Source organism: Fundulus heteroclitus, chromosome 2 (assembly GCF_011125445.2).
Source record: "Fundulus heteroclitus isolate FHET01 chromosome 2, MU-UCD_Fhet_4.1, whole genome shotgun sequence".
NCBI classification, from domain to species: Eukaryota; Metazoa; Chordata; class Actinopteri; order Cyprinodontiformes; family Fundulidae; genus Fundulus; species Fundulus heteroclitus.
The window spans coordinates 6,792,026-6,816,375 of NC_046362.1; the positions used below are offsets into that span (position 1 = coordinate 6,792,026).

At 39.3% G+C, this 24,350-nt stretch overlaps 1 protein-coding gene across 8 annotated transcripts in view; it reads right to left on the minus strand.

Moving 5' to 3' along the window:
• The window catches only part of LOC105926254 (transcription factor SOX-6), a 173,809-nt gene that overhangs the window by 45,550 nt on the left and 103,909 nt on the right, over positions 1-24,350 (minus strand). For all 8 annotated transcript variants that reach the window (XM_036146508.1, XM_021316357.2, XM_036146529.1 and 5 more), the window contains 3 exons: positions 24,104-24,193; positions 12,772-12,944; positions 9,031-9,099 (listed from right to left, as the gene is read on the minus strand). In XM_036146508.1, coding sequence (XP_036002401.1) covers positions 9,031-9,099; positions 12,772-12,944; positions 24,104-24,193 — 332 coding nt within the window. The remainder of the gene's footprint in view (positions 1-9,030; positions 9,100-12,771; positions 12,945-24,103; positions 24,194-24,350) is intronic.

Consider the following 24,350-nt stretch of genomic DNA (forward strand, 5'->3'; position numbering starts at 1 on the left):
TAAATACGTGCATCTTTTATCGCAGCTACACAATCTTGCACTGGAAAATACAGAAGGAATACAGCTTTTTAAGAATACAGAATGCAGCTTTTTAAAGACATATATGCCTGGTATCAATGATATGCTAAGCCTGACATATAAGTGTAACAGAGAGTTATAATTTACTGATGAGAAGGTCACAAAGCTCCGATCAACTTAAGAAAACTACACCAAAAACTAAAAAGAAAGTTTTTCTCCATGAAATAGAGATACTCAAATAAAAAGGTTGGATTTTTTTCCTAAAATTTTCAGTGAGAAATGATGCTACTGCAACCAACTATTTTTTTTATTGTAAGGCATTTTACAAAATTTTACCAGGTGTGCCAGCAGAACTGCTGGTCTGTTCGGTAATATCGCATTTAGGAGGCCGGTTTTGAAATCGGATTCTCGTTCATTTTGCTCTACATCATCAGGTTTGTGAAAAACATACCCTGTTATCTTACCTCCAAACACATTTTTTTTTCTGTCCAAAAAAACATTTGCACAAATTATCCACAAAGATTTTGTTTCAATTATGAATGTAAAAAACACGTGTTTAGCAACACAATCAATCAGAACCCATCTACTGTAAGTTTGCTACTCCAACTCTTTGCTGCTTTCTTTAAGATATTAAGCAACAGTTAAAGATTTTCAACGCGACTTGGTGTCCATGAGTGTATCGGCTGACCGGCTCTCTTGACGGAGTCGTTCAGATCCCCCTAAAAAAAAGATCAATATCGTCTGAGGCCCGCAAGCATTCACACTGGTAGCAGATGCCCTTTTGGGGCAATGCTATACAGACATACGCGCCCGTAAAGATAAGTAGTCCAGCGTCTTGTGATATGTAGGGCCGAGGACGAAAAACGAGTCTGTGTCCAAATGGCTAAAATCACCAGAAATAGAGAAGTGTGTGTGTGTGTGTCTGTGTGTGTGTGTGTGTGTGTGTGGGGGGGGGTTATGGAGTAGGACAAAATGCTCCCATTCATTGTGCTCCTCTGGGAACACTGGGACTGACTGGGGCAGCTTCTGCAGCGCAAACACACAAAGATCTCCTTTTACTGAGGGGATGGATGGGGGTGCTACTGGATGAATGGATGGGGAAGGTGGGGCAGTGGTGGGCCCCCCTCTGCTCAGCCCCTAAGAAAACACAGAGTCCCCGTCCTCTAACTGCCCACTAGACATACACTGACATACACACCTAAGCAGCGTGGAGCATGTGTACACACTCAGAATTAATGGTGCTGTTGTTCGAGGGTGGCGGGGTTAGGGGGAGGTGGGGGGGGGGGGCAAAAAGCATGTATGTGCTACGTCTCCATGTAGACGTGATTAAGAAGGAGCGAGGAGAAACAAAAATATGGTGTTGTCTAGCTAGCAGGTACGCACATGTGCAACTGTGCGAGTTTGACACTTGACTTGGTGCAAAGCTCAGACTGAAGCTAGACTATGTAAATCTGCGGAGAAATTGTCGGCAATTTGAAAAGGAGATTGACAGGTGGGTCCCCTGGGGAATGGAGCGAGACAATATAACGGTTTTATACGTTAAACACCATAAAAATCCGATTGTTTCCAGAGCTTTGCGTTTTGTGGGACATGTTTGTGATTTTACCAAGCTTTGGGCTAACAGAACACTGACCTGTGTGCAGTAGGTATAGATCATTCTCAGTAGTACCACCTACATTCAGTACAGGAAAGATCTCATATCACCATGGACATGTATAAAAGCAAGTAAAATCTCAGTGGGTAGAACTATTCTCTGAACCATTTTCACTTAATTTTGTCATTTAAAATTAATCAAACTGAAAATCTTCCCACCCATGGGATGCAATGCTATATCACCAGACATCCCACTGACACTTTTAAAAGAGTCCATTGTTAAATTTGAGGTGTTTTCTTAGCCAAACGACATCAACATTACCATGCTAAAGATACGCAGGGTTTGGCTGCCAGCTGAACCAGTGATGATGGCCAGTTCACCAGGCTATTTTCCAAACCACTTTGAGACTTGGAAAAGCGTCACAATGTGCTTTCTCTTATGCCCATCCACCAACAACAGTTTACTCCACTCTTTAAGTATTTTTAGCAGAGTGACGGGTGGACAGATACAGCTGACAGCGACAACAAGCTAACTCTGGTTTAGTAAGATGGACAATGCGGCTAAGAAAGCCATTATAAACATAACCACGGTCTAGTAAAAGTGTAGCTAGTTAATATCTGTCTACACTTGAGACTAGAACATTTTCAGTTTTAGTTGTTTAATATGTTTTTAACACTCTAGAAATGTACTTATATTGCTAGAAACTCATGCCAATACGGGATCTTTCTACAAGAGGTTAGCATATTTAGATATTTAAGGAACCATAATCAGAAATATTGTTTGACGTATATGGACATAACGCTTAAGAAGTTGCACTAATCCTGATCAAATGTGTACCCAATTTGTGTGTTGCTTAAAAAAGGTTTTTCAGTTTTAGCCAACACTGTCTTTATGTCTTTTAGCAGGACTGCTTTGACAAAAACGGTTGTTTTGTTCTGTCGATGGGACCAATCCCTGCTTCGCTCAGTCAATGACTTTGACTGGGTTTTGTGTTTTGACTTGTTTTTGCAGATCTAACATGTTAAAACACTAAGGCAGATGAAGGGAGGCCAGAAACTTGTTCTGCAAGGTAAAATTATTGTTTTTGTCAAAGGTATCTGGTGGCATGGAGGAAAGGAAAACAACAGAAAGTCTCCAGCTGAAAAGAACAGAATAAGTACAAAAGCTTGAGCTTTACATTGGTTTCAATTGTATTTTTGGGCTTATTGAGGCTAAAGTTTCCACAACTGTATTATTTCACCTGAGGAGGCTTCCTTGTTTTCACTTCGTTGCCAATTACTACCCTCATTTCAGACCCCAAGTATGGGGGTATGAAAATATTTATATTTGGACATGGGCTACACAGTTGGTAGCACTGTTGCCTTGCAGCAAGAAGGTCCTGGATTCAAATCCTGCCGTGGGGTCTTTCTGTTTGGCGTATGCCTGTTCTTCCTGTGCATGCACCAGGTCTCTCCAGGTACCCTGGCTCCTCTCACCATTCAAAAACATGACCGGTAGGTAAATTGGTCTCTCCAAATTGCCCTTAGGTGTTTGTCTCTATGTTGCCCATGTGATGACGACCTGTCCCCGTGCCCAGGCCCCCCTTCAATGCTTAAGTGAGAGTGATGAGCACCATGGAGCAATTGGAAGAGTTTTCTGAGGCCTAAAAAATTGTTTTAACACATTGTTATACAGAAAATAGTCTACAAGAGGAAGACATCAAAACAGCAGCTAACTTGTCTACGGCCCATCCTCCAAAACGTCCTCCAAACAAGTACACCCGTAGAGCAGGATGCAAGATGCTGAAAGAAGTTTCAAAAAGCCCTAAAATGTCATCATGGAACCAACAGCAGAGTCTTGCTAATGTTTATTTAAAATTGCAATTTAATCAGAAAGAGACTGCACAGGTTTAACTTCCATGAGAAGTTTGCAAAGAGCACCAGTTGAACACAAAGGGAAAGCTAAAGTTTGCCGGTGAGAATCTTCTTTTGACAGATGAGACTAAAACCATCACTAAAGGTTAAAGCTTAAACACTATCTTAACTATCTCACTAAAGTCATTTCAGCCAAAGGGGACAACACTAGGTACTAGCTACTACGAACCTTTTCCTCAGCATGATAACACATGTTTCATCATAACTATTGTGTTATTAATAAACAAGGTTTTGTAGTTTAACTGGAGTCAGATCGATTTCTTTTTCAAAAAAGAAATACAAAGCAAGTTTAAACATCCATATGTAATCGTTTGCTAATAAAGTACTGAACGTTTAATGGGGTGTCTTCCATTTCTTCCCCTTGAATATACCATTTCATACTCATCAACTTAAACTTAGTGCATATGTTTATTTCTATTTGGCAGATTTACTGTATTATGAAGATAACGGTCACAACTAAGCTTAAATCTGACATATAATTTGATCTGCTTATATGTTATTTACTAAAGTTTATGTTCACTGATAAGGGCCACGCACTACCAAAAGAGAGAAATGGCACCAGACAGACAGCACCTTATTGTGATTTTGTTTTCTATTGCACTAAGTTTAATAAACGCACAACACACACACGCACGCACACATACACACACGCACCCACCCTCGTTAATAGTGAGGACCGTGCTTTGACTTCCATCCATCTACAAGCCTTTCTATGGCCTCACCCTAACCTTCACCGGTTCTTACTGTACCCTAAACCCAACCTAAGCCTAATTGACACCTTAGTCCTAAACCTAACCCCTAGCCCTGAAAAAAGTGAGGACCTTTTTCATTCTTCACTTTACATAAAAGTCCTGGCTTTACTAATAAAATGAGATGAAAAAACATTTTCTCACTCAGCTGCAAGTACAAAAACACACACACACATATTTTCTACAAGGTAAAAAGTAGTTTTTGTCAAAGGTATCTGGTGGCATGGAGGAAAAGAAAGCAACAATTATCAATATGGGCTTTCCAGTTGTTCTGTCTGCAAGCTGTGTGTGCTGACTTAGAAGCTGCCTATCCATCTAACAGCCTCTTAGCTCCTCAAGAGTTCTCGTCCACGTTTCTGAGTGGATTGCTGTGCTTGTGCTTGTCTGGTACCCTGACGGGAGAAGCGCTTTTGGCTCTGATTCAGACAGTAAAAACAGCTGAATTACAGAGGGCAATAAGCTATCAGGACTAATAAAATAACTAATCATTTAGTCCTCATTTGACTTGTTTAATGTTTAGTACACAGAGTATCAGTCGTTTTTGATCAATTGCTATGTCACCAGTCAAACAGGAAGGGTCAGAATATTACAGGACACAACAAGAAAAAAAAAAAAAAAAACAGGAGAAGAGAATCCAAAGTCAGAAAAGACGGAGGAGGGCGGGTAAAGGAGGAGACAGAGGAGTTATAAATGAAGTACAGAGAGGAGGAGGAGGAGTGCGGCTTTGCAGTCATTAATTAGCCCGTTAGCTAGGGCCCAGGCGGTGTGGTTAGGGCCTGCGTCTTTGTGGGCCTGAAGGAAATGGGCCACATATGAGAGCCATTATAGAAACTGACTTAACAAAGACACATGCCTGTCAGCCACCAGGCTGGGCTGGGCCACTGCTTATATGGCACACAAAGGGCCCGCCACCGCTGCAAGCATGTGTGCATGTTGTTTGTGTCAGGGCAAGGCATGAACTGTCCATATGTAAGTGATTATGCATTAACGCCAACTGTCTCTTCATTGTGTGGCATAAGAACAAATACACATGGGAAGCAGTATTTATCTATATGCATTTCATACAGCGATGTAAAAAATATTCACCCCTGACAGATTTCTTCTAGTTTTTTATGTTTTGTTTGTTTTTCTCAGGTCATCAGACTAATTTTAATGCTAGACAAAGACAACCTGAGTGAAAACAAAAGTGCACCTGATCTCAGGCTTGGAAACTGATGGCTGGACGTTTTCAGGTGCAGAATCAGCAAAGCAGCTTCCGACAAGCACGCTACCACCTTCATCTTTGGCTGTTTGTGATCTTTTTTCTAAAAGGGTATTTTTAGTTTAAGACTAGATGTAACGAGGCGCACACTTCATGAAATGTTTTACTTTTGCATCGTGAGTCCACAGAATATTTTGCCAAACGTCACGACGCTGAGCTTAACTGAAACAAGTGAGGGCTGCGGTTCTTCAGATGTTGGGTTGGGATCTGTTGTGACTTGCTAGGCGAGTCGTAATGTGCTCCTGTAGTGACTGACCACTCCTGGGAAGGTCAACTATTGTTCCATGTTTTCTCAATTTGTGGATAATGGCTCTCGCTGTGGCTGGATAGAGTCCTAAAACCTTAGAAATGGCTTTTAAAGGGATTTTTTTTTGTCAGACTGATAGATGACTCTATTTCTCATCTTTTTTAGATCTCTTTTAATCAGGGGATACAGTGTTGGTTCTTGAGGCCTTTTAGCCCACCTCATATTGTCAGAACGGTCCCTTTTTTAACATCTTTTTAGTTCAAGAGGTCTGGTAGGAATCCAGCCTAGATGTGGTTTTGGAATTTTTTTTTGTTTTACCCTTATCAAGCTAAATAATTAGAAAAGTACTTCTTTTTTTATACAGATTGTATCTTTATCTTATTTGAAATATCGTTCGATGATGTGAAACATTTAGGTGTTCTAACAAAGCAAAACCAGAAGAAATCTATAAGGGGGGCAAACACTTCAGAACACTGCATTTGACTTTACGGTGCGCACCGCTTCACTCCTTTGTGTGTTCTTGTTGGTAAGTATATCTATGAGGCCTTCGGAAGCATTTCTTTAACCCTTGTACGTCTCCTGCTGGCTCTTCGAACCATTTAAAACCACATGACAGGAAACCGAGGACGCTTTGAACTCCGCTCCCCCAACACGGTGGCTGACAAACACATTCACACCATCCAGAGACCGGAGCAGGAAAAGAGGGACGCAGACATAAAAAAAAAAATAATAATACCCTCCAGCTGAGTCTTTGTTGTTAAAAGCCAGAGAGCCTTCCTGATACGTCAGTTCTGATTTATAAAATATTAAATTCACAATAAGGAAAAGCTGGAGTTGGGTTAATTTTATTATGCAGGAAAAATTCATAGAACCGTTGAACTTTTCTGCCGACAACTATGTTTTGACTTGTTATTTGTACCATCTGGACAAAATTTCGTTTCTCAAATTGAGATGTGAAGAACTGGCACACTGAGGCCTATTCTTCTCAGCTGAAACAGTAGCATTCGGTCAGCTCCTCTGAGTATTGGCCTGAGTGAAGCTCAGGTCTGGAACTGATAAGTGGAAACAGACCGCTGCAGCGCTGCCTGTGTGTTTAAGGTCAATACACATCCGACACAGCGTAAACAGCCCGTACCCCAGCGACTAAACCCTGGAGCTTAGCCAGAATAATTCTACACCTCCGTACAGTAGAGCCACCATATGCTTCTTGCTAAGTTGGGCTTGCTTGCCAAGAAGTGTGCTATTGTTCTTTAAATAAATGACAAAAAGTTGCTGTAACCTCGCTGGGAGCATTTAATGTTCAGCAGCTTTTAAAACGAAAAACAAATGCTTTCTTCTGGGGTTCTGTTTTCACTGCTTCGAATTTTTCTTCAGAGAGAACGCTGGGACTGAACTGAAAGAAACGTAAAAGCGTGAAACAAGAGTAACACCGGGTCGCTTTTAACAGCTGATGCTCCTGAAGCTCTATACGATAACAAGCTGCTCTGGAGAGCTATTTTTTGCACATCCCTTCATCCTCAAAACCAAACATGACATAGTATCCACTGCTTCACAGCGTGGAAGAGGATCCGAGCGGGAGCCGGTTTTTATGGACTTGTTCTCCCCTGGGGCTGAGAATCTTAACGAAGTCCGATCCGAGCTTTATTAAGATCTAAAGGGGGGGTCTCGCAATAAAAAAAAAAAAGAAAAAAAAAAAGCTAGAGCGGGGAGAAAACAACCCCTCATTAACTCTATCACACCTCTAGAGCGCACGGAGATCCAAAGCTGGGAGATGACAGCGGGTGGGGGGTAAAAGTGGATACTTGGCTGAAATGATCACAGCGCTAAGTGCATTCAGATTGGCTCAAAAGCTGATTTGATTTAGCAATAGTCCAAGCACAAAAACTGTATAAATAAACTGAACCAAATTCCCATGTGGCTATTAGCCACAGTGTGCAAAGTTGACAGTATTTAATTCACAGCTGGTGGTTTCTAGCCAGGTCTGCATGCGCATCAGGCGGCAAAATAAAAAAGACGTGCCTTTGAAACGTGTAAAAAGGTAAAAAAAATAAAAATAAAGGCAAATATACAGTAAAGAAGATTAATGAAAGGATAAGCGGTATGAATAAAGATGAAATTTGATCAGAAAGGAGGGGGGGTGGTGAATGGACATGTTAGGGGAGAAAAGAGGAAGGCAGGAGCATTGGGAGTTCTGGAATATTGATCATGGAGCAATCAATGCAAATGACCCAGGCATAACGAGTGCAATTACCGGTTCACCATTGTGTCGTACTGTGTGTATTTCTGTACATACCTAGAATTCTAAAGGCCATGAGCCATTGTTTTTTTGTCATGTTTTTTTGTTCCCTTGTTTTTCTAATCACACACGACACACAGTTGGATCTAGTGGAAAGTTGTTTAATTTTTAAGGCTAGACGGCCAAGGCTGGGACGAGTTTCTTAAGCTCTGTAACCCATCTTCTTTCTTGTTCTTTCACTCAAAGTGGCAAGAACAAAGTTCTTTCTGGACAACAAGAGGTTCCTTTGATCCCTCCCACTGCTACATTTGTCAGTGCAGTAACCATATCCACTTAAAGTTTCTGACAAAATTTTGGACAATATTTTTTGGACACTACATAAGGAAAAGGTTCTGCTGACAATATATGTCAAAGCTGCAGCAACTCCCTAACCCAGGCTGCAGAAACAGAATGATGTAATTTTGTTCTTTCAGCCATGAGACCGAGGACAAATTTATCTGCTCTTGTAGAGTGAGGATAGGCCTCAAGCTTTTGGCCTGAGCTACACTACTCTGGATATTTTCTTTCCTCTGGTTTTAAAAACAAACTATCAGCATTGTTAGTTAGATTCCAATAAAAAAAACACTCTGCCAGCAGGTGGCAATAATGTTAACTCTAACTCCACCAAAACCTTTTGATGAACTTCCAATAAAGGCAGAATTGGCACGGGAAAAGTGGGTCTATATATAATTGTTTGCCGTAATTTCAAATATCTGGTCCAAACATCAAAGACTGTTTTTTTTTTTTTAAAGCAGTTGTTGGTGAGGGGTCCAAAATGAGCAGAAAATCTCAGTTGCTCTAAATATGTGTGTTAGTGTGGACAGCTACAAAGGGATGGACCAAATCAAATCAAATTAAAATAAAAAAGCAAGCAAGAGTGGGAGATTTCAGCTGGGTTTTTTTTTTTTTTTCATTGACAAAGACAGTTGGTGTATGTGGGTGCAGAGTTTGGAAAATGTCTCTGCCAACTAACCTGAATCTGTTGCTGGAGAATGTTGATCTTGTGCTGCTGCTGCAAAAGCTGCTGCTGCTGTCTGGCAATCTGCGCACACAGAACAACAATAATAGAAGTGTCGATGTTGAAAACACCAGATGTGCATTTCTCGTCAGTAACATCGTTTTTCCATTCAGAAATTCATATCATCTGGGAAAACTAACTAAAACGTCACAATGTTTCTCATATAAAATACTATCTGCAAAGCAAAGAACTAGTCAGCATGTAGCATCGTCTAGAGAAGTACAACTAATTATTGTAAGCCCCAAATATGAAAATGGGCACTTGGGGCTTGATAACTTGTATCTGGGTTTGGGACAATTATTTAGCCGGTCTAGCCAAACACTCAGTGGTAGTGATAAAAAATCCCCGCTCCTCTTAAACCATTTTTGTATCAGCATTTGGGTCCTCAGTGGAAAGAAGAAATGGTGACAGCAATAGGAAGATAAAAACACTCTATAAGTAATGTGAGAACGCCGCAGCTGGCTAACTGTTAGTGATGCTAAAATTAGCATTTGTCTCATAACATAGCATAGCATCCTATTGGATTAAGGTTCTTCAAAACATAAGTTTGTGATTTTTGAAAACAGAAAGAAAGAAACCGAAATTCATAGTCTTCCCCAAAATGTTGCTAAAATTGAATGCTACCACCCAAACGTCAAAGTATTGTAGCTAAGGCTAAGACAGTAAAAGTACGCAAAATGTTTCTGTACTGAGGAAGTGAGAAAAGTAAAATAGGTACAAAATGTTATACCTGTTGCATGTCATATTTTTTTTTATCTTTAAGCTCTCCGACCATGTCAGGTTGACAATATGTTGCAGGTAAAAGTGGGGTTTGTGAACACGTCTCACAATTTGCAGTGAAGCTTTAAAACTGACATGTTTACAACACCTCGAAATCATTTGGACCCCTCTTCTATAACACTTATACACAAGCAGCCATCAACTTCATAAATGTGAGATTGTCTAATGTCAACGACTTTTCATCATGTTAAAAGGTTGAGTCTTATCTGGTGATGGCTCACAGGGACCTGCCAATTGTAAAAGCTTTAAAGGGGGAACTTGTTGTTAAACTACTTCCACCCATTCTGAGCAAAAGCAGCTGCTTTTTCTACTTTTTTCTTTTTCTTGAGGAATCGTTTAGTATATTTATTCCGAAACTTAATTACAGGTTTCTGAATGGGAGGCGGTGCCCCATTTGCACACATGTCATATTTCATTAAAAGCAGATTTTTCTGGGTTTGTCTGTAGGGCATTATCCTATCAAGTCTCAACAGCCAAATGACTGGCTGATATTGGAATCTGTCTTTCTTTTCACTCTCCACATCTCGCCTGCTCCTTTGTAAAGCCCTGAAAGGTGGTATGTGTTTTGATGGGAGGTGTGGACGTGTCCAAACAGAGCCTGTCGTATGCCAGCCCACAGTGACATGTCGACAAACAGCAAAAACAAAGAGCAGCGCACGTAAAACACCTATTTGCTTATGCTTGCTCTCTCTCCCCCTCTTTTAAACATTTTGCAGTTTTCGTCATTGACCTAAAAGCTCACACCTGCATTAATAAGCTACTGCAAAAAGTCCTAAAGACAACAAAAAAAGTGCTAAGGATGTGAATACAGGAATAAGAAGAATGCACTCTTAGGGTTGTTGGTGAATGCAAAAGGATATTGATGGACAAACTGAAGATTACCTAGGAATGGTTAGAAGTTTAGCAATAAACAAAATGTAATATTATATACTAACTTAATTATGTAAAGACATCAAACCATTTCTTCAATATGATCAATTTCACAGCTTTTTCTTTTTTTGGATAAATTGCTAATTATACATATGTACCAGTGACAGAATATAAAGCATAAATCCCTGTGATGAAAATAAAACTTAGGAAGAAGATGAATTAAAAGAAAACAAGTTTTGTCATTGGGGAGTCCCCACCTCAGGTAAATTCACTAAAGTTCTTGCATGCGATACAAAATAACAGCCTAGTGTATAACAAGTGGGACGAGATATATTTAGTCTTTCGACATTTGTAGTGTTATTAATTCAGTTATTTATTAATTAGTAGATGCCACCTCAACTGAATGCCGTTTAAAATAACTTTTGGTCCATTTCAGAACAAAATAAATGTTAAGCTCTCTGCCTATGCGGAAAGACACTTCCTACTTATCAAAATAAAACTGCTTCCTGCTCAGTTGATTCAAAAACGTTCTCTTTCAGTTACCCACTAAACTGCACCTTGCTCATTGTGTTGCAGTTTAAAGCATACCTTGTTCACAGTTGAGCCTTAATAAAGATTTTAAATGTAGAACCGTTAGAACATCTAATCCTAATAATTTAAAAATCCTCTTACAGTACTCAGAATGTAAATTAAACCTTCAAACTTTACATACAACAGTGTATAGGAAGAGAAAATACCTTATGGACACATGGACTAACACGTTAAAGTCATAACAAAGATTAAATACGAACCACAGTTACATTGTTTTAAGAAAAACAGAAAGAAGCCCATAACAGTTTTTTTGTCTGTTTAAATAAATGTTGAAAGAAAAAAATATAACTGCTCATAAATCTTAAAAGATCAAAGAGTAACTAATTTTTATTCCCTTTATTGTACGTTGAATAAGGTCTATGGGCAGACTCTAAAGGACTTAAATTCCTAACCTAGAGAGCTGAACAGTTATAGACAGATAAAAAGGAGAAATGTTTGTCTTCATCATTAAATACTTGAGACCTGACTTGGACTTGTAAACAAAAAACACTTGTGAACATCTTTGTGATTTATATGCCAGGCTCGGTTATGAACTTGCCGCCAGCTAATATTTACATATCTGGGAGAAAAATTTGTCCCCATGTGGCATTGTCTGCAGATTTTATGAATCCCCAATGTTAAATGCCTACAAATGTTTGATGTTGAACACCCCTGTGTAAAAAGTGGGAACTATATGGGTCCTTAATGGTCCTTAATATGTTGCACAATTTTAACTGATTTTTGGATACCCAGTTTATATTGAATGGGGCACCCAACTAATTTTGCTGATATGGCCTGTATTGGGCTGCACAGTGGCGCAGTGGTTAGCACTGTTGCCTTGCAGCAAGAAGGTCCTGGGTTCGAGTACACCCCTGGGTCTTTCTGCATGGAGTTTGCATGTTCTCCCTGTGCATGCGTGGGTTCTCTCCGGGTACTCCGGCTTCCTCCCACAGTCCAAAAACATGACTGTTAGGTTAATTGGCTTCTCCAAATTGTCCTTAGGTGTGAGTGTGTGAATGGTTGTTTGTCCTGTTTGTCTCTCTGTGTTGCCCTGCGACAGACTGGCGACCTGTCCAGGGTCTACCCTGCCTCTCGCCCAGTGAACGTTGGAGATAGGCACCAGCACCCCCCGCGACCCCATGAGGGATAAAGTGGTTTAGAAAATGGATGGATGGATGGATGGCCTGTATTTAGTCCACTCAAAAGGGTTCCAAACAACAAACCCATTGTGAGCCCAGGCACACCATCAGGGATATGGATGTATTTGGCTCTGGTGGTCTACAGTATAAATCATCTTTAGGTTTTTATCATCAACCTGGGTACATCTGAAATACATTTCTTTTTGAACAACGGTTGGTCTATTCCTGAAAAAATACAAGGTACTTTAAGAAAGTACTGTATTTGACCGCCTCTGAATGGAACTGGTTGAATTTATCAGTAGTGTCGTCTACAAGTACCTGTCAGGACCATTCCTACCTGCTCCTGCTGCTGCCTGGCCAACTCCATCTGTTGCCTCTGCTTCTCCAGTTGTGACGCTGCCATCTTTTTTTGCTCATCGTGGGCGGCCAGAAGCTGCTCCCTCAGACTGATCAGCTGACCAATCATGGTCGAAAGCTGGCGCTCCTTTTCCTCGAGCGATTCCGGCGTACCTGAGGAAATATTTGTAAAATTGATACACTCAACACATATAAACACAAGACTGAACGATGATTGTCCTGAGAATTAAAACTGCACAAATGAAGAAAACAAGTTTCCACACTCTTTAAGAGCAAGAGGCAGCTCAGATAGATAACAGTATAAAATTCCCAGATCAGAGCCAGGAGCACTTCGGGGCGTTTTATCTTTTCTACAAAATTTCATAATGGAAGCACACACTTAAATTCCAGCACAAATTCAAAACAACTTGTTTGGCCCCTTGAAAAGTGCTCATACCTCAATTCCCATAAATCTTTCGACTTGTTGTTACATCTCACTACTTATTATCTACTGTCTTGTTTCTACATGTTATCAGCCAGTGTCTGTTCACAAGAACAATAAAATTAAATTGAGTTAACCTTTTGAAAATATGTAGATGTTAACGACCTTTGTCAGGTTTACAATTTAGACATTCCTGAGAGGTTTGTGGGCCGACATCAGCAGCAACCCAAACTTATTCCACACACATAATATTTCACAGGGTAACAAAGACAAAAGGCAGACAATACTGCCAAGAGTTGCCTTTTGAGGAAAAAGGAACTGAAAGTTCCAGTAGAGCATGATGTCAATTTTATTTTTATACCCTTTTGTCTTTCACAATGCTTTAACTGACTTATTAACTCCAGTTCTGGTTATAGGAATCCCTTCATTTTTTAAAGGTTTTAATACAATAGGTATGCAAGTATTCTATCAACTAATAACACTCATCAGCTAAGGCTTCCCTTTACGGTTCTTTTGATCACTTTCTGTGGTGTAAAAGTTAAGTGATACAAATGAAAATGTGCTAGTGGGATTATAGTTAGCGAAGCATAAATAAGCGTAAAAATCCACTTAATCAGACGGAGGATTATAAGGACTTTATTTTAAGGATCCAGTGTGTCGAGGTGATTGAAGCATGGATTGTGAAGTGTGAGATTAAGTAACGTTACATTGCTGTTATATCAGTTCTGTAGCAGTGGTGAATGTACGGTGTACACATGGCGCGTGAGAAGTAAACTGTGGCAGGCTGTCTCATGTGGAGATCAAACTGTGTATGCTTTAGTGTAAGGAGGCAATGTGTCTTCCAACGCCATTGAAACTAAAGGCTAATAGGCAATATAGGGTTATCAATTGTCCTGAATTGTTAAATATCTATATTGTTCATTAATCTTACCATATCCTGAGGACCTTTTAGAAGACAGTGCGTGAGATCAACTTGTAAAGAAAGAATTTGGTTACTTTTACTATTATTTTGAAAATGAAAAAAAGACAATTGCTTTTTCGCATCCTACATCCCTACGCAAGCTAAGAAAACTGGGTTTACTATGTTTACTCTGTGATTTAAAGAGTAATTATTTTTATTTCTATCCGCAATAAAAAAGGTCTGTGTTTATGCAAAGACACAGGAGCTCATATCCAGGTTCTTCTGTTTTGACTGACTTTGTATGTGAAGACGTGTGTCCCTGTCAGTATGTAAATCTTGCACATAGACTAAAGCTTATCATGTTCCGAACTTCCCGTCTGCGTGTGTGTGTGTGTGTGTGTGTGTGTGTGTGTGTGTGTGTGTGTGTGTGTGTGTGTGTGTGTGCGTGTGTGTGTGTGTGTGTGTTTGTGTGTAAGGTCTTGCCTTGGGGCCATGTAGGGAGACTGCAGGGTGGCCCCAACACTACCTGCATACTAACAAAGTCTCCATTGTGGTCTTGTCAGGGCACTATTGTACCCCAGACTGTCCCTCCACACACACACACACACACACACACACACACACACACACACACACACACACACACACACACACACACACACACAGAAATTATCCCTAAGCACCCCTGTATCAAAGACAACATTCTTCTTTTCTTGTCTCTTTTAAGCTTTGAATTTCTTGATTTTTACCCAAAAAACTGCCTATCAGTTACCTCCTAGTTCAGATCCTTCCCTTTGCATCACCTTTCCTCACCGTTTCCTGTGTTGATTTAACCATAGTCACTTTGATTTTTCCATTTTTTTCCAGATATGTGCCCAATTCCACCCTCCACTGTTTCTTTTAGTCTTGTCTTTATCACTTATTGCTTTCATTCCTTCTGCTTTTTCTCCAACTCCCTTTTTGCATCTATATCTTCTGTCATCAACACCTTCCTATCTCCTCCCCTCTTTCCTCAACTCTAAAATCTTTATCCAACTCCTTCCTTTCCGTCTCTTCATCACCCCTGTAGCCTGTGCTTTTGTCGCTTCTCCTATCTGGCCTTATTTTCACCCTTTGAGCTGTTTATAATGGGAACACTGGTGGATGCTTTATAACCCCGTCAAATCACAAATACACAAAAACACTAATACTGACTTTTTCGATATTTCCCCACATTCTGTGCAAAAAGTTAAACCTATTGGGTAAACTCAACAACTGCGATTACAGCTCCATGATTCATCTTTGCGGATTACAGGCTGTGCATTCCAAACGTGCTGCTTTGCGTTCCTACAACACTTTCTGGCACCAATAACCTTCGCAGATATTTCCGTTTCCTATCCATCAGGATTATTCCTGACACCTGCTGAGGTCACTAGCCAAAACAGAAAGCCATTAGCTGTTTTCTCGCCCTGTTTGGCTAATGTGGGTTTTCTGTGTTTGAACGAGAAATCTTGTATCTTCAGGGGATTTTTTACAGTCACACTTCATTTCAATTGGAGACAAACCCTGTTTCAATTAAAATGTCTATCTAAAATGTATTACAGGAACATTACTTATGCAAAATGTTGTGGAGGATTCGTTTCCTAATACATAAACACATTTATGCACATTTGTATACCCTTAAAATACATGTGCATTATTGATGGTGATGATGCACATCAAGATTCACCTGAACAAGACCCTTAACCCTAAGAATGTTCCCTGGATGTGCATTAATACAATACATAAATTAACAACCATTAAACCATTGCAAATATTAATTTATTGTGCTACAGAAATATAAATGTTTGAAAATCATTTTTCAAACATTCCCTTTTGAAAATGATCAATGCAACCACCCTGTTATTAAGAACTGATTAAAAAAAAAGCACCTCTTTCCGTATCAGCTTTTGCAAAAACTGTAAGCTCAGCTTTGTTGGATGAATTTAATCTTCCTTTACTTTTGTGCAGGAAGGGGCCACAAGTTCTCTTGGTGCCATCTTCGACAAGTGATCCAGTGCTTCTTAACCACTGACCCTTTTTAATTCTTCACACAGAACTTCCTTTGCTGCTGCAAACACTGTCTTTGAAATACCACTTCTAAATCTGAGAGTGGAATTTCTTTTTTTCTTTTTTTTTTTAAGTTTCAAGACTGACCCTAGAACAGTTGATCAAAGATCTCCTGATACTGAAGATAGTGAAAGTCAGTATCACAACATTTGGTGAGACATCCTGCAACAATGTTATTGTGCACAGGTAACTATAAGGATTTATCCTTTCTAAATCTAATTAAGGTGCTGTGACAACCCTCTGATGTAGCTGAAAAAAAAAAAAACTATTCTGCCTGACAAAGGGGGCCAAAATTACCCCACAATGATGTAAAAGACCTACTGTGATTGAGTAGGGTGACACAACCAGTGATTAGGTTTAGGGATGCCAACCTTTTTTAAATAGGGTCAGGCTAATTCGTAAAGCATTATATCGTCATGAATGAAACACTTATTCAGAAACAGTTTTTTGTATTTACCCAGGATACCTTTGTCTAATATTAAAGGGGACAATAATGTTTGTAATGCCTTCCTTTTTACATTGAAATCATTCAGCTGTGGTCTAGAAAAAGTGGAACTGCAATGCTTTGGTCTGAATATACCATTATTGTGTCCCCACAGCCCCTCTTCTACCCCTGTTCTGAGGTTTGTCTAAGAGCAGCGCGTTTTTGGTGCCGTCTCTTTAAATGCAAAGAAGGCACTACACACCCAGCTCCCCCACTAGGTTGCAGAGCAATTTTTTGTAGAGTGCTGCGGGACGATGTAATGTATTGTGTGGGTTAATATACCCAACAACAACATATTTTCACCTATCCACTCGAAGCTTTGGTATCTTTGAGCTTGGCTGCATCTCTGCAGCAAATACTATGACGTAATTGTTCAAGAAACGTAACTGAGGGTAGAGAAAACTGAACGGCTTGAATAATATGACCCACACAGAATATAAAGATATCTATGCAGCTCCTGGACAGACTACGTGCAAGTTTTATGCACTCCTAGAGATGCCAAGCACACAACGAAATGTATACCATTTAAGGGCTAAAATAGTGGATTTTGCATAACATTTTGAAATTAGTTCAATTATCTGAGACCACTAACACTTTTCACTACCCTCTCAATCACAAAAAAGTCCAAAACTCCAAATTTCCCAATTTGCACATCCATAATTCCAGTCATTGACACCATTATTGACGATTTAGCCCCTTTAGAGAATAAGCAAGGTCTGTCTGAACTCCAACAGAACAGGATCTGAGCCCAGACGTTGCTGCATCACATTCTTTTTTTCATCCAATGTTGCATTTCATTATTTCAGAAACCCTTTTTGATTTTCACTTACAGCATGGTACCAGTTTGTCACTCCCTCTTTTGATGTTACAAAAGGATATCCTCACAGAAGCTGCATCTTTCCTTCTTTAGCAGCATTAACAGCATTTGCTGAGAGAGGACACTTTATTACGGAACACATTTTCAAAGAGAGAGAAGACAGAAATATATTTCACATCTCATGTGTACTTCAAAATGGCACCAGCCGACACGTTTGACCCTAATCTGTCCCGTAAAGCAGGCAGCGAGGATGTAACATCTAATCGAAAAGTGAGAGCAAAGTGGAGCCGAAGTCAAATTCTTCGCCTGTGTGCACAAACACGGCGAATAAAGCTGATTCTGATTCTGAAAATATTCTGCTTTGTCGTTGACGTCAGCTCCCTTCTGCAGACAGACAGGAACATATGTCTTCATGGGAAGAATGAAAAATAACTGCAAAAAAGTAAGATAGTGGAGTTGATACTTGAATGTGAATATGATTATTGCAGCCAGATGTGCCAGCTCATGCATCTAACATTATAATGAGACACATTCCATCCATCTGTTCCTTTGCTTTACTAACTGTGCCTTGAAAAGATTTAAATGTAAATGCTAGAAATGCTGTAATAGAAAAAAAAAAATAACACCAGCAGACTCAAGGGTGGAGAGAAAACTAGTCCTATTTTTAGCAAAGATTTAGTGTTCAAAACCTCCATTATGTTTATTAAATATAGATTTTGTTCTTGTATTACCCAAAAATAATAAATCATCATATATATGATGAATACACACCAACTTTGCTTTCTGATGAACATCATACCTTTAAACAACATAAGAGAAAGAAGTGATGCACCGATTACCCGAGAGCAGAATTGGCCAATTTCTAACGACTCACTGATTGATTAGCAGGTAAAATGCTGAAAAAAAAAGTGAATTATTTTCCTATTCATTGAATGTATCAAAATTAAGACCTTCCGCCATTTTTGGTCTATCAACGGACAGCAGGCGCTTTGAGTTATTCTGCTTAATTTTGTTAAATCAACAAATTGTGCTTTATGGTTATCTGGTTTGATGTTACTTCATTTTTTTTTTTTTTTTTGATGGACTGAACACTCCTACCTCTATCAAAAAACTCCTTTCTTATTTATTGGTCCTTAAAAAAAACAACAACAACCTAAATCGTTCTCACTCAGATCCGGCAGGTCGAACCCCAAAGAAAACCAAAATCGGTAGCACTCAGAAAAGGCCTGACTGATGCACAGAAACCAAAGCAACCTGCAAAATATTGTAGCTAAACTGCATGGTGGGACAACGTTACAGATCTACATGAGGGACGCAGGAACTCTTCAGAAGTGCAGCTGAACTCTGCAGTACCCTTTTAAGACGTGTTCGCTAAAATGCTGTTAGTAGGAGAGAAAACACAAGAACAAATAAAGCTGTCAAGAAAAAGCTTTGAGGAGAAATCTCACAAACAGCATCATCATAAAGGGACACAAAACCAAACATATATTCTATTTTTTTCCATCTTTCCCACCAAAGGTTTCACTTGTTCCTCACTCGAAGCTGAATTAAAGACACATTCACTGCACACACGGCAAGTCTGGGAGCACAAATGAATTAAACAGGGTCGTCGGTTCTCCTCACCCTTAAAATAACTGTGACTTTACGGGCGAGTTCAGGTTGTTGTGTCAGGAGGCACTAAGCAACAGTTATGTTTGCGTATTTAGGTCAGCCAGACCGACATGGAGAAATAAAACGTTCCGCTCTAATCAGGGCGTTCCTTTTAGTCGGGAGGGCGGAACAGAGGCATCTGTGAGTCTGTGTGTTCCTGCGTAGGAGACCGTTCATGCGCTCAACTATCCATCCCAGTGTGTGCGGCAGGCGTGTTTTTACTTGGTTATTTCAACGTAGTCCTTTTACTTCAAATGATGTTAGAGACCAATAGAAAATCGTGTTTAACCTTCACAAACCACTGTCTTTAGAAGCGCTTTTTGTGCCTTGGCTGATGTAATGGAATACCTTTCTGATGTATTTGGTTTTTAAATGTTGCAGTTTGAAAAAAAAAAAAAGATTTCTCCAAGGTAAAAAAAAAGTACTGTTATCAAATCATTTTTGCAAACTATTTCTAAGCAGCGTGTGTAGACTGTAATAGAGTGTGTCTTTGGGCTGGTCACTTTAAGGCTCGGGGATACTTTAACAGGCCGTTTCACGGGCCGGGTCCTGGCACCAGCACGAACCGTGTTACCTTTTGTGCCGCGCACAATGCTCACTGCAGCTTGCTACAGAGAAAGCCTGCGTGGATTCAACAAGGGGTAGAAAAAGAAGAATCTAGAGAATGTGCATTCCTCACACACAACCCTAGGCACATGGTTTGATAGTTATTTTAAATTTTTTTTTTATGTTTATCAAGTCTTTTGCAATGCAGGTTCCTGCTGGGATTTAATTCAAACATGCATTGGCGTATAAAGCGGCACATATTAGGACCTGATGCTGATTCTTTCACATAGCCGGCTGCCTTAGACCTTACTTACTATCTCTGCTTTTGTTAAAGGGACTTTCTGCAAACCATTTTTAAATTTCTCTCAAAATTATTTATCTTTTGCTGTTGTACTAAAGTCACATCAAACTGGAGCTAGAAAACCATGAACCTGAGCTGACCATAGTGCATCTGCACCATTAAACCCCTGATGCATTCTGATCTCCAATATGTGAAGCCGAAAGGCTAAAATTTATTCTGCACAACAAATCATAATGCAACGGGGCTTAAATGTAGTTTGAAGCTATGTTTTGTGAGGTTATCAGTAATAGTGCTTTTAACCTTAGAAGATAGATGCCAGTTAGGCAGTGGGCTAGGTGAATAAATCCTCAGAGCAGTGGAAGGGTAACATCTGTTTAACATTGTTCACTTCATTTCTGCATCAAAAAAAAAAAACTACAATCCTGCTTCCCGTTCACCCTGTTACAGACGGTTTTAAATCATTCATGCTCCATTCTCCTTTTAACAGTTTTAATTCAAGTGTTGCTGTAATGCAAGAGTTATTGCTGCTAAACGGCTCTATAGTGGTTTTACTGTTTTAAATTTGTCAAACTATTGCTAAACTGCAGAGCTGCTAAAACCAATTTGGTTGCACAGTGCAATGACAATATATCAGTATTCTATCCAATCTAGTCAGATTGGGACCCTGTTTGCACACATTTTCCAAGTTTAAATGTCTCAACCTGAAGAGAGTTCATATCAAACTCTATTTTAGTGGATATTTACAACTTATACTTTAACAAGAGACGTTTGTAACAAGACAGAGCCTGACACCAAATCCTAAGGTTTACTCCACTCTCGGCAGCAAGAGAACGAACTGAAGAGTCGTAGGTGATCGGGAGGACGGATACAGCCGGCACCAACAACCAACAAGACTTTTAGCAACACAGAGGTTGTTAAAAAATCAGCGAGCAACATAAGTTTTATTGGAACGCATAGATGGTCAATATCTACAGTCGTACTCAATAAATTAGCCTATTATCAGAAATTATTCAATCATTGTGTTTCAATAACCTAGTTATACAAGGTAAACACATTATATAGATAAATAACTCACAGACTGATGTTTTAAAGCCCTTATTTCTGTTAATAACAATGATTTTTGTTTTGGGATCTTGTTGACATTTCTCCAGACTCAAAGCATAATGAAATCTTTCTACAAGAGACAGTGAACTATCACTGCTAAGAGTTTCACTGAACCTAAAAAAGAAAATTACCTATTCTACTTGGATCAGTAAGTTAGCCCTGCTGAAAATGTACTTTTGTTATAGTTGACTTTCCTCTCCAATCTCCATCAATGTTTCCAAAGACTGAAGGTTTCAGTCTTGGTTAAAAAAAATTGACAACTGACTGATAGTATTTATTGCATAAATGTATTATGCATCCTTGGATACAAATTTAGAAACCAGACAGCAGACTGGGTGTGTATGAGCTTGTTATTTCGCCTTCTGCAGTTCCCAGCACAACTCAATAGGAAGGCTTATTTTCGAGTTAGAGGGCTCATAACAGATGTCCAATTATTACTCTGCAAAAGGTGCTTACGGATGTAAAAGCAGATTTTCTGCTCAGGTAATTGGAGATGGGGTTGGTCACAATTAAGAGAGGGGGGGGAAGTGGCAGATTTCTGTGTTGAATGTCTGTGCTGTGCTGCTGCAGAAGGCTCTCTGTATTTGATTTTTCCAGAGGAAACTCTTGCCGTTCCAACAGGAGACGAGACGACACTGTCTCTCTCACTGAGAGGAGCCCGTACTGCACGTCCATTAATGACGAACATTGGAGCGAACAAACAGAATCCACAGAATCAAACACATTTCTGTTATTCTGTCTTCATCAGGTTTTCCAACACCGGCTGCTATTTTCTTCCTTTACTCACCTACACACACACACACAGACACACACACACACATCCTTGTTTAAAATACAAAGGGAGGTCCATGCCTTGACTTTTATAGACTTCTATTCATTTTCAAGCCTTTCTATGGCCTAACCCTAACCTAAACCTAATTGATACCCTAGTGATAAACCTAACCCCTAGCCCAGAAAAAAAAGTGTGGACCAAAAAAAGGCCCTCACTTTACATCAAAGCATTGTTCTTGTACTTGCACAGCTGCAGGAACACACACACACACACTATATATATATATATATATATATATATATATATATATATATATATATATAGCAATGAGCACTTTGTATGATCTAATATTTGATACTGATATTGACACTCATGTTATTATATTATAATGATGCGGCACATTTGTTGTGGTCTATAGATAGTGTGAATTTTTTTTTTGCCTGTATATATCTGTTTGTTACATGTCAATGGCAAATCAATTTACCTGTGGGGATTTAAAAAGTAAATCCTTAACCTTATATATGTATCCTTAACCTTATATATAGATATAGATAAAGGAAACGTTCAGATGCGTTTACTCAAAACGTTGAATTCTTCTGTGTGGGTGTCTGATGCAATAAATAGACACTCACTGAAAAGAATCAAATGTGAAAAAATTAAAGAACATCAATGCGTTATTATAAGTACAGTTAAGGAAGTGCCCGGAGTGGCACTTAAGATAATGCATTGCTGTGGGAGCTAGATTAGGTGTGTACTAACCAGTTATCTGACTTGCACAACAACAGATAAATTAGGAAAATTCAAAAAATAAATATTATTTGGTCACAGCTAAAGAAGAGGTTATAAATGATGAAGTTTTCAAAAATAAGGATAGGTCAAAGGAGAAAAATAATCTTTTGGGTATTCTTTCAAGAGCGTCTCACAAAAACTTGGAGAAACTTTGGCGGTTTCCTCCTGGCAAAGTTGAAGTAACTGAATCGGGCACGTAGTCCACTTTGCTCACGCACACCTTTTCAGCTTTGTTCTCCGTTTTCCCTTTCGGATTTACATCAAAGCTTTGAGATGACTTGTTAAAAACATTGACATGTTGCCGTTAATAATGGTAAATGGCCTATACTTGTGTAGACCGACGACCCCAAAGTGCTTTTCACTATATTCATTCAGTCATTCGCCCATTCACTCCCATATTGACATTCTGACAGTGATAAGCGACATTTGTAGTCACAGCTCCCCTGGGGCAGACTGACAGACGTCATACATCGGTGCCACCAGGCCCTTTAAGCCACTTTGTACCTAACATGGCTACATGCCTATGGTCATTCTCCATCTGGCCCTTGTCCAAGACGAATTTGGACCAAAGCTTTAACCTCCTGGCCTACGTCTTGAGATGTCACAATAAAAATTATGTATTTTGACGAGTTTGTTCCCCATAATAATAATTAATTAAATTATTTATTTTATATATATATATATATATATATATATATATATATATATATATATATATATATATATATATATATATATATATATATACAGCTGTAGTATGTTTTTCTAGTTACCCATGGTCCATCTATTCATTTTTACCCAACAATGTAAGACATTTACAGAATCATGCAGATTGGTGTGTGATTAAATGCTGACAAGCATTTTATTTCTCAAGCTGCAGCTGCCAAATCAAACCGTATAATAAGAATCCTCCCGTAACATCTCTATTTTTACATCTTAAATACCAGAGCAGCACTAGAACCCATTTGTCGGTGTGATTTATGGCCTCATAAAGGCTATTTGCTGATGTGGACAAAAAGACAAGGGCTCGTGTCGCCTCGCCCCTCCACCCCGACCCTTAATCAAAGATACAATTATAACCTGTAGGTAGGGCAGGGGCCCGTTCACTCTGCTGCGCTCATGTTCCAAAAGTACACACGTTCACGAGATAGGTACAGCATGCTCGACCAATTCCTATATAAAGTAGCTCTATTAAATATGTTTTAAATATTTATTATGTTTTTCTTTTTTTTGCCAAAACAGATTGCTTGTATTATGACACTGCATTTGCTTGGCTGGACAACAGAAGAGCTTCAGATGCTGCTGGTTTCAAAAAGGTGTTACCTCTTGTGGTGTTCAGATTTTTGTGCAAAGAGGAGCATTCAGAAACAGTTTGGATCTCTTTAAAGCTATACAGATTCGTCTTTATTTTGCTCATGAAAATGTGTTCGGATTCCTACCTTTTACCTCCCCCAGTAGTTCATTGGCGTTAAGGCCTTCAACATGCTCCTTCCAGTCTTTGGAAAGTAGCCTCACCATGCAAGACGGTTCTGCAAAGAATAGAAATGAAAAAATGTTATACGAGTAATAGCTCAGAAAGTAAAAAGCATTTAACAGTTTTTTTATATGAAGCACAACAGAATTTGGCTTTTCAGCGTCATATTTTTTACAATAAAATCGTGCACCATTCATGCACCTTGTCTGTGG